The sequence below is a fragment of the Tenrec ecaudatus genome, chromosome 1 (assembly GCF_050624435.1).
Source record: "Tenrec ecaudatus isolate mTenEca1 chromosome 1, mTenEca1.hap1, whole genome shotgun sequence".
NCBI classification, from domain to species: domain Eukaryota; kingdom Metazoa; phylum Chordata; class Mammalia; order Afrosoricida; family Tenrecidae; genus Tenrec; species Tenrec ecaudatus.
This window is the reverse complement of record NC_134530.1, coordinates 223,212,579-223,229,798: the sequence shown is the minus strand read 5'-3', so window position 1 is coordinate 223,229,798 and position 17,220 is coordinate 223,212,579. Positions and strand designations below refer to the sequence as shown.

Genomic DNA, 17,220 nt, shown 5'->3' with positions numbered 1-17,220 from the left:
CACAATATTCCTCTGATTCCTTGAGACTTCCCCACCCCCACTATCATGACTCCAGTACCACCTTTTACTTTGGGCTTGACTGGAGCATGTGCACAGGTACAGATAAGAGCTTACAACACATGGAATCCAGGAATAGGAATGGGTGTAGCAATATCAGAAGGGTGGGGGAAGGTGCGGAGAAGAGGGGAGGAAGGGGGAACCAATTGCAATGATCGACACAGAACCACACACACACATACACACACACCCACCACACACACCACACACACACACCCTTCAGAGGGCCGGACAACAGAAGCTGTGGAGAAAGCGAGAGAGCAGTTGGTGTAAGATGTGATAATTATAATAATTATTAAAATTATTTAAAATGTATTAAATTTAAAAATAATTATAATTTATCAAGGGATCATGAGAGTGGGGGTGCTGAGGGAGGGAAAAAAGAGGAGCTGATACCAAGGGCTCAATGGAAAGTAAATGTCTAGAAAATAATGATGGCAATATACAAATATGCATGATACAATTGATGTATGGCTTGTGATAAGAGCTGTAAAAGCCCCGAATAAAATGATCTTTGAATTAAAAAAAAAAAGCCAGGAATACCATAAAAAAAGAGCCCTCTCTTTTATTATTGGTTATATTGCTTCTCCTGCCCATTATAAAAGAGCATGGCATTTGATATTGAATAGCCCCCTTTTAATCCTAACCTTGCCTGTGTTGGCAAAATGGCTTTAGGCAAGTTACCTGCCTTCTCATTGAGCATCAGTTCTATCTGGAGGAAGCAATACCTACCTTGGTAAAATGGCCATGGGAAGATAATTTGTGGAATTGCATGTGACTGTACATTCCTTATAAAATTATAAAACTGCATTGGGGTCTCAACTATTGGTTCTGGTCTGTGTTTATAATTTTTGTTAACTGCCTTTTATGATATGTTTACGTGCCTGGTAACAGGCTTAACTAGAACTTTTTTAGATGAATTTATTATTCATTTGTTCTCAATCCTATAAATAATCCCTTGGGTTCTAATTTGGATTACTTACATTTATAGATGAACCTAGACACCGTTGGATTCTTGATCTGAACATGGCTTATCTTTATTTGCATATACATTGCCTTATTTCTCTTATTCACTTTCTGTAAATTATTTGCTTACACATTTTTTGGTGTGTGGACACTATTAAATAATCAAGTGCTTAATGTTGTTTGTGCTAGTACCATAGGGTTTTAATTCCTTTCCTGATAATTATAAATAATGGATCCATCTTTTGCTTACTATTCTGACCCCACTATGGGGTTAGTTCTGGGCCTCGGAAAGCACCTCTGTTTCAAAGCATAGCTTTTCCATCATGGCACCCTTGTCTGCCTGGTCAGTGTCAGGTTCTCCTAAAATGATGGAGTCTCTCTGTTGGGTAACGGAGTCGCTTGTATTGTTACCTTGAAATAGTAAGAGCTGCTCTTACTCAGTATGAAAATGTCATGAACACGTTCTTATCTGTTGCTTAATTTTGAAAGCTTGTTGGGGATTTGCATATATGTAAAACAAACAAACACCATAAGAACCTGCGTGCCAAGTTACGCCCCCTGTTTCTTTCCAGCTGGAGCCGAGACGGCCATAAGCTTGTGAGTGCCTCCACTGACAACATCGTGTCACAATGGGACGTGCTCTCAGGAGACTGCGACCAGAGGTTCCGGTTCCCCTCGCCTATCTTAAAAGTCCAGTATCACCCACGAGATCAGTATGTTTGACTAAACTCATCCTCTCCCGGGTGGGGTTGGGTGCTTCATAGATTAGGGCCAGGCTCATGAAAATTTCAGTTTTAAGGGGTTTTTTGGGGGTAGGGGGACGGAGAGGTGGCGGGCAAAAGCATATCTCTTCCAGCCTTGTGCATGAACTAGTCTCTTTGTCTAGGTGGCCTGTGCTGAATAGATGTCTAGGGGCAATATTGCATTACGTAATTGGAAACTTACCATTATGAAGACTGGACATGGACAAATGTGGGGAGAAGTATAAATAATAACTAGGCCATGACCTGCCCCCCTTCTCCAAAAAAGTATTTGAATTTCTTTAGAAGAGAGGAAGAGTTTAATATTACAACTACATTTAAGAGGAAAATTTGTCCCCATTTCCTTTTCCAGACATTGAAGACATGGTAATTGTTGTCGTGTCTCTGGGTTCTCTTTAAGTCAACTTCTCCGTCAGTATAAAGGACTTATGACCCTACTAAGTATTTTACTGCAATCAGAACTTTGTTTTTCACTTTACTTCACTTGTAGATTTACCACTTCCTCACATTTATCTTTAATGAGCATATTATTTTGTCACGGTAGACCCCATCATTTTACTCAGGCATGCCCCTACTCTCAGACTTGTAGGTTTTAGCTTTTCTGACACCTTAAATTTGCTTGCGTGGGGAACATTGAAGGGATAGTGTACAGGAACCAGGGAAAAGGGCAGAGAGTGAGCTTCTGGATAGAAAAGCAACAAGCCAATGTACTGTTCATATTTTCAAACAGGAACAAGGTACTCGTGTGCCCCATGAAATCTGCTCCTGTCATGTTGACCATTTCAGATTCCAAACACGTTGTTCTGCCGGTTGACGATGACTCTGACTTGAACGTGGTTGCGTCTTTTGATAGACGAGGAGAGTATATCTATACCGGAAATGCAAAAGGCAAGGTAAGCCCAGAGCCTGGAAGCTCCAGTCTTTCGAGCATCAGCTTATTCCGCGTTTGCTTGATTTTCAGCCTTAGATGTCTTTTGCTCCTCCCTAAAAACGCAGCTCTGACCTGTAGTAGAGGTAGTTGATTTCCCCTTCACACTTTAATAATAATTCTGCTCTGTGGATTTTGAAAGTTTATTACTAAATTGTGAGTTTTTAAGGTCATATTACCAAATGGAACACGGTTAAAGAAATGTCTCATGTCATGAATCTAGTATACTTAATCTCACATTTTTCAAAAGTCAAACTCACTGCCATTGAATCTATTCTGACTCCTACTGGCTTTGTAGGACAGGGTCACACTGCCCCTATGAGGTTTTAAGACTGGAGCTCTTTACAGGAGTAGAAAGCCCCATCTTTCTCCTGCAGAGCGGCTGGTGGATTCAAAATGCTGAACTTGCAGCTAGAACTCCAACTCATAGTTACTATACCACCAAGACTCTTTTAGTCTAAAATAGTTATGTAAGTGTTGTGTACTTCTCCCTCAATGCAAGAACACTTTGTTCTAATAACTTGGCATTCTGTGATGTTCACCTTCCTGACACGATTGCTGAAGACAAAGAGGGTGCATAAGCAAATGCGAAGAAAGCTGATGGTGCCCGGCTATCAAAAGATATAGTATCTGGAGTCTTAAAGGCTTGAAGATACAACAAGTAGTCATCTAACTGAGAAGCAGCAAAGCCCACATGGAAGAAGCATACCAGCCTATATGACCATGAGGTGTTGATGGGTTCAGGCATCAAAGACCCAGACCAAAAACTCATATCAATGTGAATGAGGGGGAGTACAGAGTGGAGACCCGAAGCCCATCCGTAGACAATTGGACATCTTCTTAAAGAAGGGTCACAAGGAAGAGAAGAGCTAGTCGGTGCAGTATAGCACCGATGAAATATACAACTTAAAATATATATATACATATATATACAGCTTTTCTCTAGTTCTTTGATGCTTCCACACACCCCCCATCATGACCCCAATTCTACCTTAAAAATGTTTCTAGATCAGAGTATGTACATGGGTACAGAAAAGAACTCAAAATATAGGGAATCCAGGACAGATAAACCCCTCAGGACCAATAATGAGAGTAGCGATACCAGGAGGGAAGGGGAAGGTGGGGGGAGAAAAGGGGAACCGATCACAGTGATCTACATATAACCCCCGCTCATGGGGACGGACAAGAGAAAAGTGAGTGAAGGGAGATATTGATCAGTGAAAAAAAAAAGTAAATTATCAAGGGTTCATGAGGGAAGGAAGGAGGGAGGGTTGGGGAGGAAGAAAATGAACTGATACCAAGGGTTCAAGTAGAAAGAAAATGTTTTGAAAACGATGATGGTAACATATGTACAAATGTGCTTGACACATGGATAAACGTATGGATTGTGATAAGAACTGTACGAGTCCCCAGTAAAATTATATTTTACTGGGGACTCGTACAGTTCTTATATATATAGTGTATCTATATGTATATATGTGTGTGTATATATAGTGTACTTTAGGCCAGTTTAACCCATATTCTGAGAGATTATTACCCTTTCCCCCCGCCTTTCTGTTAAGCTTTTGTCTTTTGGGGTGTTGGGAAGGTCTAGCACCTCAGTCTGAAATATGAAGTCACGCTATCCCTTTGCAGTTAGGCGGGAGCAGAGCTAGGCGCAGATCGCGAACTCTCAAATTCCAATTTACATTGCGTAGACCTCATCACTGCAGAGATGGTCAAGGTCCCTGAAACCCGAAGGACTTTCTGTACGAAGTGTGGCATGCATTGGCCTCATACAGTGACCGGTGTAAGAAGGGCAAGGACCCCCTGTACGTGCGAGGAAAGAGGTCCTGCGATCGGAAAAGCAGAGTGGCTTTGGTGGGCGGACAAAGCCAATTTTCCTAGAGTCTAAAACCACGAAGACTACTGTGCTGAGGCTTGAATATGCTGAGTCTGACTGCAGGTCCAGGAGGATGCTGGCCATAGAGAGACCAAGCACTTTGAACTGGAGGTGATGAGACGAGGAAGGGCCGAGTGGTCCCGTTCTAAACTTTGTCTGATCTTTCTGATTTGAAAACACGTTGATCAGTAGAAGAACTCTCTGTAAGAAAATACAGTGATGTTCTTACTCAAAAAAATAAATCAGGCAGGCTAGTTCGAGAGCTGCCGGGTCCCTTTCCAGTGTGTAATTCCTTTCTGCGCGTTGGTGCTTTTGAACTGGGCCCTGGGCTGGCGTAATCTCTTGGCATATAACTCTCTGACTATTCCACTGTGTGTTTTCACCCTTGGATGACCCTAAAATAATGTCCTGACGTAGTCATTGTTCTCCTTACCCTTTCCTCAAAAATCCATGCCAGCCAATCATGAAACTCTAACTCAGGGGTCCTCAAGCTACGGTCTCCAGGCCACATGCGGCCTGCCGAGGACATTTATCCGGCCCGCTGGGTGTTTTTGCCCCATGTGTTATTTTTTTCCTCCAAAATAATATGTGTGCAGTGTGCATAGGAATTTGTTCATAGTTTTTTTAAAAAACTGTAGTCCGGCCCTCCAACCGTCTGAGGGACAGTGAACTGGCCCCCTGTTTGAAAAGTGTGAGGGCCCCTGCTCTAATTTCATCATGAAGTACACTCAGGTGGCGCTGTGCTAAGCATCAGGCTGCTCACCTTGAAGATGGTGGTTCAAACCCATCAGCAGCTCCCAGGAGAACAACGAGGCTGTTCGTTCTCGGAAAGCCGTGCAGTCTCAGAAACCCCATAGTGGGTCACTGTGAGGCAAAACCGACTCAGTGGCAGTGGGTGGGTTTAATGGATATGCAGTAATAAAAAAGACCATACTCTCCTTTCTCCTAAGATGTAAGAAGCAAAACTAGTTAATTGGATTGAATAAATGGAAATGGAGATGCTTATGTTTCAATATCTGCCCAATTTTAGAAACAAATCAGGAATACTTATTAATTTTTTCTCCTTTAAACTTTAGATTTTGGTCCTGAAAACAGACTCTCAGGATCTCGTCGCTTCCTTCCGAGTAACAACAGGAACCAGTAATACCACGGCTATTAAGTCAATCGAGTTTGCTCGGAAGGGGAGGTAAGTGAGACCATGTTGTTTTAGAGACAGTTTTAAGTTGTTGAAGGGAGTCAGTTAAAAGTGCATTGAGACTCACAGCTTTCCTGGGTATATGCTTCCATTTACAAAAAAAAGTTAAAAAAATAAATGATTAGAAGCCTTCAATATTTAATTTCCCAGTTCGCAGAATGTGCTGCATTGAACCGGCAGCCACGTCTTCCTTCGTTGGAGGTTCGCCGGCAGCCCCACTACAGAAAAGATACCTGAGTGGTTAGTGCCTAGGACCACCAGCGGTGGCACACCGTAAACTCCGCATAGAGATTAGTCATTGTTACCAGTAAGGTTGATGTCACAGAATTCACATAGTAACCGAGCATTCACTTAACTCTCAAAAAAAATTAACCTTTTAAGAATTGCTGATGTTGCCTACAATTTTGGTTACCTAGTTAGACGTAGACATATCAACAGAAGCAAGAAGAAGTGTTTCAAGTAGGAAAGGTCCCCCTAGCCTGCCGTCAAGTCGAACCCAGCCCAGAAGTGACTCTAGGACAGAGCAGGAGTGCCCCGTAGAGTTTGCAAGTCGGGACGTCTTTGTGGAGCAGACCGCCACGTTTTCTTCCCTCGGAGTGGCTGATGGCCAGGGAACAGCCAGCTCTCTGGTTGACGTGGGAACAGCCACGCATCCTTAGAGGTCAGTGGTGTTCACATGAGGCACAGGCTGCAGTCAGCGCTGCTTGTAAGAAGGTGGTGAGATGAGTTCTGTTTCAGACACAGAGCCGAGGTTCCTGTGGCCACTGCAATGAATGGTTACGCATCTCAAAAGGAAATGATTCTGATTAATATTATAAACCGGTCAGAGAAATGAAATATTTATGTGTTTATAGACTGTGAATTTAGCACTTAGTTTCAATTTAGAGGTCTTGGGTCTCGAGCAAACACTGATAGCTTGTGTCTGGGGTTCAGAAACATAGTCTCACTTAACTTTCAGTTGTTCAGGGGTTTGAAAGATGACCAGCACAAGTTTTCCAGTCTGTTTCTTAGGCTTTAAAAAAAACTGTTTTATTAGCACTTCATCCACATGTTCAATTCAATCATTCAGTCGCATCAAGAAAAATTGTACAGTTGTCATCGTTTTCAATTCCAGAACATTTCCTTCTTCCTTGTGGTCGTTATCATTATTCATGTAGTTTTTTCTAACTGTGGCAAAAAATATACAGGGCCGGACACTCTCCAATTCCCCAGCTTCTGCTCGTATACTCAGTGCCACTGATTATACTCTCTGTGGTGTACTACTATTATTCATAGCCTTTTCCAAATTATTCTACCACCGTTGACAATGCCCCTGTGCAACAGCTCTTTCCCCTTCCCCTGTGGTGACCGTTGGTCAAGTTTGGTCCCGCCCCGCCCCCCCCCCGCCCCCGGACCCCATGGTTTTCTTGAGATAGTGCTACTTACACATCATGTACTTCCGTGGCTAAATTGCTTTTCCAGTGGGTTGGCTAATCACAAACAGTTCTAGTGCCCCCTTCCCCGCGCTGGGACTTAGATTTTTAACCAGTCTCTCCTTGACTTACTAGTTGCTTTGTGGTACTGTTCTAAGTAACTGGCAGCGATAGAAGAAAGGCTAACAGGAACAGGTTCCCGACCTCCGACTTTCTTGTTTCTCCTTCCCACAGTTGCTTTTTAATCAACACAGCAGATAGGATCATCAGAGTGTACGATGGCAGAGAAATCCTGACCTGTGGGAGAGATGGGGAACCCGAACCTATGCAAAAATTGCAGGACCTGGTGAACAGGTATGTACGTGTCACAGCCAAGAAGAAGGTGGGACCACTCCGAGCCTGGGCTCCAGCTGCAGCTCCCCGTGGGTGCTCTCTCTGTCCTGTAGGACCCCCTGGAAGAAATGTTGTTTCTCCGGGGACGGGGAGTACATAGTGGCGGGCTCTGCCCGGCAGCACGCCCTGTACATCTGGGAGAAGAGCATTGGGAACCTGGTGAAGATCCTGCATGGCACAAGAGGGGAGCTCCTCCTGGACGTAGCTGTGAGTGACAGGGAGGTGCATGTTGTTACTTGTACCATCCGGAACATCTCGACTCTCTTTTAGAGCCTATGTTTCTTTCCTTTATTACAATGTAGTGGCATCCTGTTCGACCTATCATAGCATCCATTTCTAGTGGAGTGGTATCTATCTGGGCACAAAATCAAGTCGTAAGTATTTTTCTGGTTTCATTGTTTTGAAGCTAGATATTCTTTTCTTTGTATCAAAAGACCTTTCCGTAGCACGCACTCACTGCCATCGGCTTGCTTCTGCCTCATGGAGGGCCCTGTAGGACAGGGGAGAACTGCTACTGTGGCTTTCTGAGACGCTTCACTTTTTACAGGATTTGAAAGCCGCTTCTTTCTCCCCCAGAGTGGCTGATGGTTGCAAACTGCTGCCTGGTGGTTTGCAGCCCAACGTTTAACCCACTCTGTTGTCAGGGTTTCCACCTTGAAACCGCTCACTGACACCAAGCCCATCCTGACTCACAGGGACCTTAGAGGACAGAGTAGAACTGCCCCGGCGGGGGCTCTGAGACTGTAGCGGGACCAGAAAGCCTCATCTTTCTGGGCTGGTGGTTTTGAACTGCTGACCGTGTGGTTAGCAGCCCAACATGTAACCGCTATGCTACCAGGGCTCCAACCTTTACATATGGTAAGCTAAAACATGCTGTCTTTTGTGTATAATTCTTGCAATGTAATGAAATATAGTGAATCTAGTTTTGCTTACTTTTGATAGGACAGTTTTGTTCCACGGCTAAGTCTGTCACCAGGGAGAATGTCTAGTACACATCCTCTATTTTTCTGGTATACCTGTCAGATACATTTTTCCTTGCCCTGGTGGTACCGTGAGTCACATGCTGGGCTGCGAACCACAAGGTTAGCAATTTGAACACCAGCTTTTCCTTGAAAGATTCTACTGTCGTCCGCGTGAAGATTCACAGCCTGGGAGCCTTGGGGGCAGTTCTGTTCTGTCCTAGAGGGCTGCTATGAGTTGGCATCAACTTGGTGGCGGTGGCGGGTTTGTTTGTTTTTCATATATTAAGCTCTACTCTGCTTCACATCTTGATTTTATTTGTGATGAATTTGATCATTTGTAATCAGTGCACTTAATAAAAAGCTTTCATATTCCAAAATTATACTTTAAAAGATATAAAAAGGCATTTATTTATATGTAAGAGCTACAGTCAATATCATGGAAATACCTTAGTGCAGTAAAATATATACCAATTTAAATCCCATCTGCCAAATTTGACATGTGTCTGTGTTATGGTTCAATTGATTTTTTATGTCATTAATGTGTAGATTACAGATTAGATGGCTTTCTCAGTGTGTTATATGCAGTATGTCGTTTGTGGCATAGGAAAATTGGAGTGCATTTGCACCAGATTTTAAAGAATTGGACGAAAATGTGGAATATGAGGAAAGAGAATCCGAGTTTGATATTGAAGATGAAGATAAGAGTGAGCCTGAGCAGACAGGTAATCAGTCGCAGTTGGTGTTTCCTGAAGGAAAAGTGATTGCTTTACGTAGTACTGTCTCAATTTGTGTTGCAAACTTACTTCAGCACTTAGTCTTAAGCCTCCACCCCCACATACACATACACGTCAAGTTTACTAATAACTTTCTCAGTGCTTTGAGAGTCTTAATTTACAAGGTATTAACTAAAGGCTTCCATGGGTGTTCCTAGATTTAAGCACCTCTCTTAAATGTGAAGTTTCTAATTTCCTGATTAATTGCACCTGATTCAGGGAGGATTTATAATCCAAGCACACACTCAGTGTGTGCCTGTGCTCTGCCACTGCTGTGAAGTCAGCCTGCCTTGGGGAAAACGCTTACTCTCAAATCTTGAATTCTCTTACCTATAAAATTAGAAAATAGAGATGTTAATGTCACCCATCCATTAGGATTGTGGGGAACAAATTACATAATCTGATAAAACTCTTAGAATAAAGTACCTAACTACTACATTTTGCTTCTGTTCCCCCCCCATCCCATAGTTTATTTATGCATTTTTAATTATTTTTGCGTGTGTTTTGGGAGAACGTTTACAGAGCAAGGTGACATTCGGTTGAGGCAGGAATTATAGTCCTCGTGGATTTCAAGGTAGCAGCACTGTTTCCATTTGTCTGTCTGTCCATTTGTCTGCTTCCTCCCTGTTTCCATGTGTCTGCCTGTCTTCTTCATTTCTTTTTCTGAGCTTTGTCCACGGGCAGATCTGCCCTGTTAATCTCATATTGTTCTAAGGAGAGCCGACGTCCTGGTTCACCTCCTGGTCTGTCTCTGTCTGTGTTTGGCTGAGATGAACTATCGGTTGAGTTCATTTCTGGGGCCTGAAGGCGCCTGAGGAGTTTGCACCAGACTGACATCAGTAAGGCTGCTCTTTTTTTTCTTTAATCATTTTATTGGGGGCTCATAAGACTCTTATCACAATCCATACACATCAATTGTGTAAAGCACATTTGTACATTCATTGCCCTCATCATTCTCAAAACATTTGCTCTCCACCTAAACCCCTGGCATCAGCTCTTCATTTTTACCCCTCCCTCCCACTCTCCCTTCCCTCATGAATCCTTGATAATTTATAAGTTATTATTTTGTCATATCTTGCCCTGTCCAATGTCTCCCTTCACTCACTTTTCTGTTGTCTGTCCCCCAGGGAGGAGGTTATATGTAGATCCCTGTCATTGGTTCCCTCTTGCCACCCCATCCTCCCTCCACTCTCCCGGTATCACCACTCTCACTGGTCCTACAGGCGTCCTTTGTCCTGGATTCCCTGTGTTTCCAGTTCCCATCTGTACCAATGAACATCCTCTGGTGTAGCCAGATTTGTAAGGAAGAATTGGGTTCATGGTAGTGGGGGTTGCGGGGAGCATTAGGAACTAGAGGAAGGTTGTATGTTTCATTGTTGCTACACTGCACCCTGACTGGCTCGTCTCCTCCCCCGCGACCCTTCTGTAAGGGGATGTCCAATTGCCTACAGATTGGCTTTGGGTCCCCACTCTGCACTCCCCTTCATTCACAATGATATGTTTTTTTGTTCTTTGATGCCTGATACCTCATCCCTTCGATACTTCATGATTGCACATGCTGGTGTGATTCTGAGCTAGATGGTCACTGTTTACCTTCAAGCCTTTTTGACCCCAGATGCTGTATCTTTTGATAGCCAGGCACCATCAGCTTTCTTCACCACATTTGCTTATGGTCTTTTTTTTAAAACTGTGCAGTTATGCTCCATGTGCCATGACCTTCTTATGTGACCCATTTTAGAGCAGTCAGCAGTGTTGGCGGGATATCAGCTGTTCTTCTGATCTCAAGGTCAGATAGCCTGGGAACTGGTTATTCCCATGTGTCTTGAACTTTCTTCCCAGGGCTTTGCCCCAGCGCAAGAGAGGCCACCAGCCCCCACCAAGCAGTTTCTTTTAGCATGCAGGTGCTATTGCCTATAACAGTGGTGACATCATCATTTTTACTTTCTCTCTGCTGTTCTGAATTAGGAAGTTCCTTGAGACTGAAGATTTGACTGTGTTCTCATTTAAACGTTTTTCCTTTTTGAGATTATGCACAGCAAGACCAGTTCCTGTGTCTACATGGACAACTCATGGGCCTTGTGTGTGCTCTTGGAGTCCTCGCTCTGCTTTTCTGAGTGGCCCCTCCCTAGTTAGCAGACAGCCACTGCCCCCCCCCTCCTGTTCGCTCTGTTGACTTGCTCTTGCCCCACGATCCTGGAGGGATAGATCTTGAGAGGGAGCACAATGTCAGAGGCAGACCGTGGCTACTAGTTAAGTTACATGGCCCTTTGGTTTAAAGAAGACTTGGGCTATTTTTGGAGTAAGGTTTAAAGATGATCTCTGGGTCGTAGTTTCAGGGTCCATCAACACTTGACTTTTCATCCTCACAGTGCCTGTGCTGGGCTTTACCCCTAGTGGAGCTGTGTGAGAGAGTGTGTATGTGAGAGAGCGAGCGAGAGAGACAGCGTGTGTGTGTGTGTGTGTGTGTGTGTGTGTTGACCATGCCCAATGGGAGTCCTGTTTGGAGGTGTCAGGAAACGGAATCAGTCACATTGAGTTTTTTCAGCTAGAAAGTGCCGAGGTCACTTTCGTGACATTGGCTACTTCACCTGTTTTCAGCACCACCGGCTATGCAGAACATTTGGGGTTTTATCAGTATTTTGGCAGTGTGTTCTCAGAAAGCCTCCCAGTGCTGCTTCTAGAACTTGTTGTTCCTTCCCCCCCTCGGGAGATTGCACATGCTGCAATGAGGAAGCTCTTCACCGTATTCAATTGGAACAGTCTGTTTATGGCTGTCGGGGACCCACGTAGACTATGAAGCTTTTCTGAGGACGCAGCCCTGGGCTATTTGTTAATGTGTTTATTTCAGTGGCTCCATCTGTATTGCCCCGTCCCCAGTGGTTAGTGCATGGTGGAAATTTGGCAAATATTTGTTGAATGATTAATCAAGTGTGATGAATGAGTTGGTTTTCCTCCAGATTTCAGTGTCTGAAAATCACTAACCTGTAAGTGAAAAAAGTAAAAGTGTTTTCTATTGGGTCCCATCCTGCAGGGGCTGATGCTGCGGAGGATGAGGAGGTGGATGTCACCAGTGTGGACCCCATAGCGGCCTTCTGTAGCAGGTGAGCCCACTCCGAGGGCCGAGCACAGAGGCCTCCTCCCGGCTCAGTCTCTGGTAGCCCGTCCTGAGCCCTGGCTTCCCTGGCTTCCCACCTGGCTTATCAGCCAGAGCGCTGGCTTCCTTCTCTCTCAAGAAGTGGGTTTAGTTTCTTAATCCCATTTCCACTCTTATCTCCTGCAGTAGAGAGTGTTAAGAAACAGAAATCACCCATTTGTACCATTTTACATTTGCTACTAATTTTATAAATTGTTCCCCCTCCCTTTTTTTTAACCTCAACTTTATCTTATAGAGTATAAAGTCACGCCTGCTGCTTAGGTTAATATAGGTGATTCTTCGGGCCTCAAGGAAAGGTTCATGTTTAAGCAACTTTCTCCTCTTTTTTTGATCCCTGTCTGATCTGCTCCCACTAGTGATGAAGAGCTGGAAGATTCAAAGGCTCTGTTATATTTACCCATTGCCCCTGAGGTAGAAGACCCAGAAGAAAACCCTTATGGCCCCCCACCAGATGCGGTGCAAACCTCCTTGATGGACGAAGGGGCCAATTCAGAGAAGAAGAGACAGTCTTCAGCAGATGGGTCCCAGCCACCTAAGAAGAAACCCAAAACAACCATCATAGAACTTCAGGGAGTGCCAAACGATGGTAAGAGCCACACCTCCTGCCTGGTGCCTGGCAGATGCGGCGTTTGACTCTCCAGTGAGATCTGATCATTTCATACTTGGGTGATATTACCTTTTAAAACCACATCCTGTTAGTCTTTTCTTTTCTTTTTCATACAAGCAGTCCCAGATTACAAATGGGTCCTGTTCCTAATCCTGTCTTTAGCACACTTAGCCATGTCTTCTGTGTGGCCTTCCTCAGAGTGAGTATCGAGCAGGGCCATGATGTAAGAACTAATTGTTCCATGGGAGGGGGGAGGGGAAGAAAGAAAATGGTGTTAACAAACCCAGGGACAAGGGAACAAGTGATCCAAATTGGTGGTGAGGAGGGTGTGGGAGGCCTGGTAGGGCATGATCAAGGGTAATGTAACCAAGAGGAATTACTGAAACCCAAATGAAGACTGAGCATGATAGTGGAACAAGAGGAAAGTCAAAGGAAATAGAGGAAAGAGCTAGGAGGCAAAGGACATTTATAGAGGTCTAAATAAAGCCATGTATATATGTAAATATATTTATATATGAGGATGGGGAAATATATTTATGTGCATATATTTATAGGTTTAGTATTAAGGTAGCAGGTGGACATTGGGCCTCGACTCAAGTACTCCCTCAATGCAAGAATACTTTGTTCCATTAAACTGATAATCCATGATGCTCACCTTCCTTCCACAATCGCTGAAGACAAAGCGGGTGAATAAGCAAATGTGGTGAAGAAAGCTCATGGTGCCTGGCTATCAAAAGATACAGCACCTGGTGTCTTAAAGGTTTGAAGGTAAACAAGTGGCCATATAGCTCAGAAGCAACAAAGCCCACATGGAAGAAGCACACCAGCCTGTGCGATCACAAGGTGTCAAAGGGATGAGGTATCAGGCATCAAAGAACAAAAATATCATATCATTGTGAATGAGCGGGAGTGCGAAATGGGGACCCAAAGCCCATGTGTAGGCAACTGACATCCCTTACAGAAGGGTCACGGGAGAGGAGTTGAGCCAATCAGGGTGCAGTGTAGCAATGTTGAAACATACAAATTTCCTCTAGTTCCTAAACGCTTACCCCCTCACCCCCACTATCATGATCCTAATTCTACCTTACAAATCTGGCCAGATCAGAGGATGTACACTAGTACAGATAGGAACTGGATACACAGGGAATCTAGGATGGATGACCCCTTCAGGACTAGTAGTGAGAGTGCCGATACCAGAAGAATGGAGGGAGGGTGGGGTAGAGAGGGGGAACTGATTACAAGGACCTACATATAACCTCCTCCCTTGGGGACGGACAACAGAAAAGTGAGTGAAGGGAGACATTGGATAGGGCAAGATATGACAAAATAATGATTTATAAATTATCAAGGGTTCATGAGGGAGTGGGGAGCAGGGAGGGAGGGGGAAAATGAGGAGCTGATGGCAGGGACTTAGGTGGAGAGCAAATGTTTTGAGAATGATGAGGGTAACAAATGTACAAATGTGCTTTACACAATTGATGTATGTATGGATTATGATAAGAGTTGTATGAGCCCCCAATAAAATGATTTAAAACAAAAACAAAAAACTAATTGTTCTTAAATTAGAGCTAGGGTTTAGTGCGAGCCCAAATCCTGGATATATGTTTTTTAAATTTGCCTTTCGCTCCCTTTAGAGACTGCCTTGTTAATTTGTGGTAGAGAGTCTTATAGATCATCATCCTAGAAAATAATGATCCCCCATAATATTGTCATCGATTAGCCCTGGCACCAATGTTGTAAACACTGTTGAGGGGCCATTGCTTCAGCGTGGGCCAACTCCGTGTCACCAGACCTGAATTATTCACTTGCACAGAACACATTCCTTTGTGGCTGGATGCTGTTTACACAAACAGTGGAAGTTGGTTGTCAGGGAACATACAGTAATGTTCACCGAGAATGTCAGTTGCAGGGTTGCCGCAATCATACATATCTTAATACAGCATGTAGGGCATTGATGTGGTCAATCGATGATTGTCTGCCTACCTACAGTCCAATACTCTTGGTATATCTGTCTCTGCTTCTTTAAACAGCATGGATTTTCAGTCTTAAGGCCTCAGGTTACATGTGTGTTTTAGGTAGAGTCCAATTCACCTGGTAGTGTCTAGTTCACCTGGAGTTTCCACATAGGATCTCTCTGGTGCAGGCTTGGGAGCATGCTGTGTGCCTTGAAGATCCAGCTGTCAGGACCCCAGTGTTCTGTGGCACTGGACCTGGGTCCCCCAGAATAAAATAGCTCAATTCCTAAGGCAAATGTTTTTAACTAGCTTGGCTAAATGGTCTTTAATTTGAAGGTAACTTCTGGGGTATTTGGTTTAAGGCTCAAAATTTTTCTCAGGGTAACAGATTTAGAGATTTATTCAGTCTCAGTTGGTCTAGTAAGTCTGGGTTCTATAAGAAATGTGAAAAAAGAAGAAAGAAATGTGAAATTATGTTCCTCATTCTCTCCCTTCCCCTCATCTTTCAGCCCTCCCCCTCTTAAAAAAAAAAGTCTGTTTGAGTCAGTAGTGGTAACTGGCACCATCTGGTTCTTCTGGTCTCCTGGCAAAAGAGGTCACCAGAACCGTACTTCTGGACCTCTTCCAGTTCTTGAATCCCTTCCGCCGTTGGCCCAGGTGACTGGAGAACAACGGGTGTAAATTGACTTTAAAGACGCTAGACTCTGCTCATCAACGTGGGGAATACAGCAACTCTGCAGACTGTTAGGCCAGCTGACTGGACCGCACATGAAGCCATAACTCTCAGCCTTCAAACCAAGACAACTAATTCCAAGAAGTGTGTAGTTGTACCTATGTAGTTTTAGAACCTGCTGCCTTTTGTGTTGTAAAATTCTGTGTAACACAACATTTACTGTTTTGCCCATTTGTAAGTTGTACAACTTAGTGATACTAGTCAGGTTGTAACCATTACCCTTAATTGATGCCAGTTTTCCTAGCGCAATAGATATAAACTCACTACTGCCTCGCTCTCCCTGCTCCCCCTGGGGTAACCACTAACAACATAAATTGTCTGTAAATTATCATTTGATATAAGCAAGTTATACCATAGTTGTCCTTCTGAATTATATTTGTTAATCTGTCTTAAAAAGAAAACAAACATCCCCCCCCCCCCCAGTTCCATAGCTTTGCCTTCTCTCTCTGCTTCTAAGAACTTGAGAGTAGGTTGAATCTTTGGGTCCTCCGTGTGTTTGGAATTCATTTTCATGTGACAGCATGGTTGCTTTTTAAAATAGGGTTCTCTGCCCTGTAGGACCTTGCCAAGGTAAAAGACACACTTTAAATCTGCGGACATCTGGTTCTGAGTTTGTCTTGTAAAATCATACCCCGCCCCATTCCCCCCCAGCATAGAGTGTATGTATTAGGTGGCAACGTAGGAGTCAGATGTGGACAGCCTTTCTTTTTCCCCTTCACTCTGGCTTCCTGGGATGGGTCGGGTGAGCGGGGCGGGGCGGTCACAAGAGAGTCTGACTGAGCCGCCACACTTCTCACTGAGGCTGTCAGCACTTTCTTTGCCAGCACTCATTTCCTCATCCACCCTGCAGGTTGCTCTACTCTCCTGTTTCCCAGAGGAGACACTTTCGCCTCTGAGACCTCACTGAACTTGCCCCACAAGCGCTCACAGGAGCTGACGTCGTCTTGGGTTTCCAGCTCCTGACCCATCCCCTTTGTGCTCCCGTGCGTGCGTGTAGCTGTGTGTGGCGACAGAATCCATGTGTATGTCAGCTGCCGTGGCCCCTGTGTGATGTCCCGTGCGCAGGTGCTGCTCGAGTGTCTGCTTTGGTTAGTGCGGGGCCGCCCGAGCAGCCTTCTTGGCAGGTGCTCTGGCTGAGGCGACGGCTCCGTGTTGTGTGCATTCCTCCCCACGTCTCTCTGTCCTTTTACAGAAGTCCATCCACTACTGGGTGTGAAGGGGGATGGCAAATCCAAGAAGAAGCAAGCAGGCCGACCGAAAGGATCAAAAGGTAAAGAGAAAGATTCTCCATTTAAACCGAAACTCTACAAAGGGGACAGAGGTTTACCTCTGGAAGGAGCAGCGAAGGGTAAAGTGCAGGCGGAACTCAGCCAGCCCCTGGCAGGTAAGGACACGTGGGAGCGCCGGCCGGCTTGCTTCGTGGCCTTGCTTTGTACAGCCCC

The 17,220-nt window shown here is 44.5% G+C and overlaps 1 protein-coding gene across 3 annotated transcripts in view; it reads left to right on the top strand.

Annotated features, from left to right (window-relative positions):
• Positions 1–17,220, top strand: part of RBBP5 (RB binding protein 5, histone lysine methyltransferase complex subunit) — a 47,462-nt gene that overhangs the window by 22,507 nt on the left and 7,735 nt on the right. For 2 of the 3 annotated variants that reach the window (XM_075529304.1, XM_075529311.1), the window contains exons 4-13: positions 1,596–1,736; positions 2,515–2,677; positions 5,671–5,780; positions 7,436–7,555; positions 7,648–7,801; positions 7,897–7,968; positions 9,161–9,278; positions 12,361–12,430; positions 12,840–13,069; positions 16,971–17,162. In XM_075529304.1, coding sequence (XP_075385419.1) covers positions 1,596–1,736; positions 2,515–2,677; positions 5,671–5,780; positions 7,436–7,555; positions 7,648–7,801; positions 7,897–7,968; positions 9,161–9,278; positions 12,361–12,430; positions 12,840–13,069; positions 16,971–17,162 — 1,370 coding nt within the window. The remainder of the gene's footprint in view (positions 1–1,595; positions 1,737–2,514; positions 2,678–5,670; positions 5,781–7,435; positions 7,556–7,647; positions 7,802–7,896; positions 7,969–9,160; positions 9,279–12,360; positions 12,431–12,839; positions 13,070–16,970; positions 17,163–17,220) is intronic. The other variant, XM_075529315.1, reaches the window with a different exon arrangement.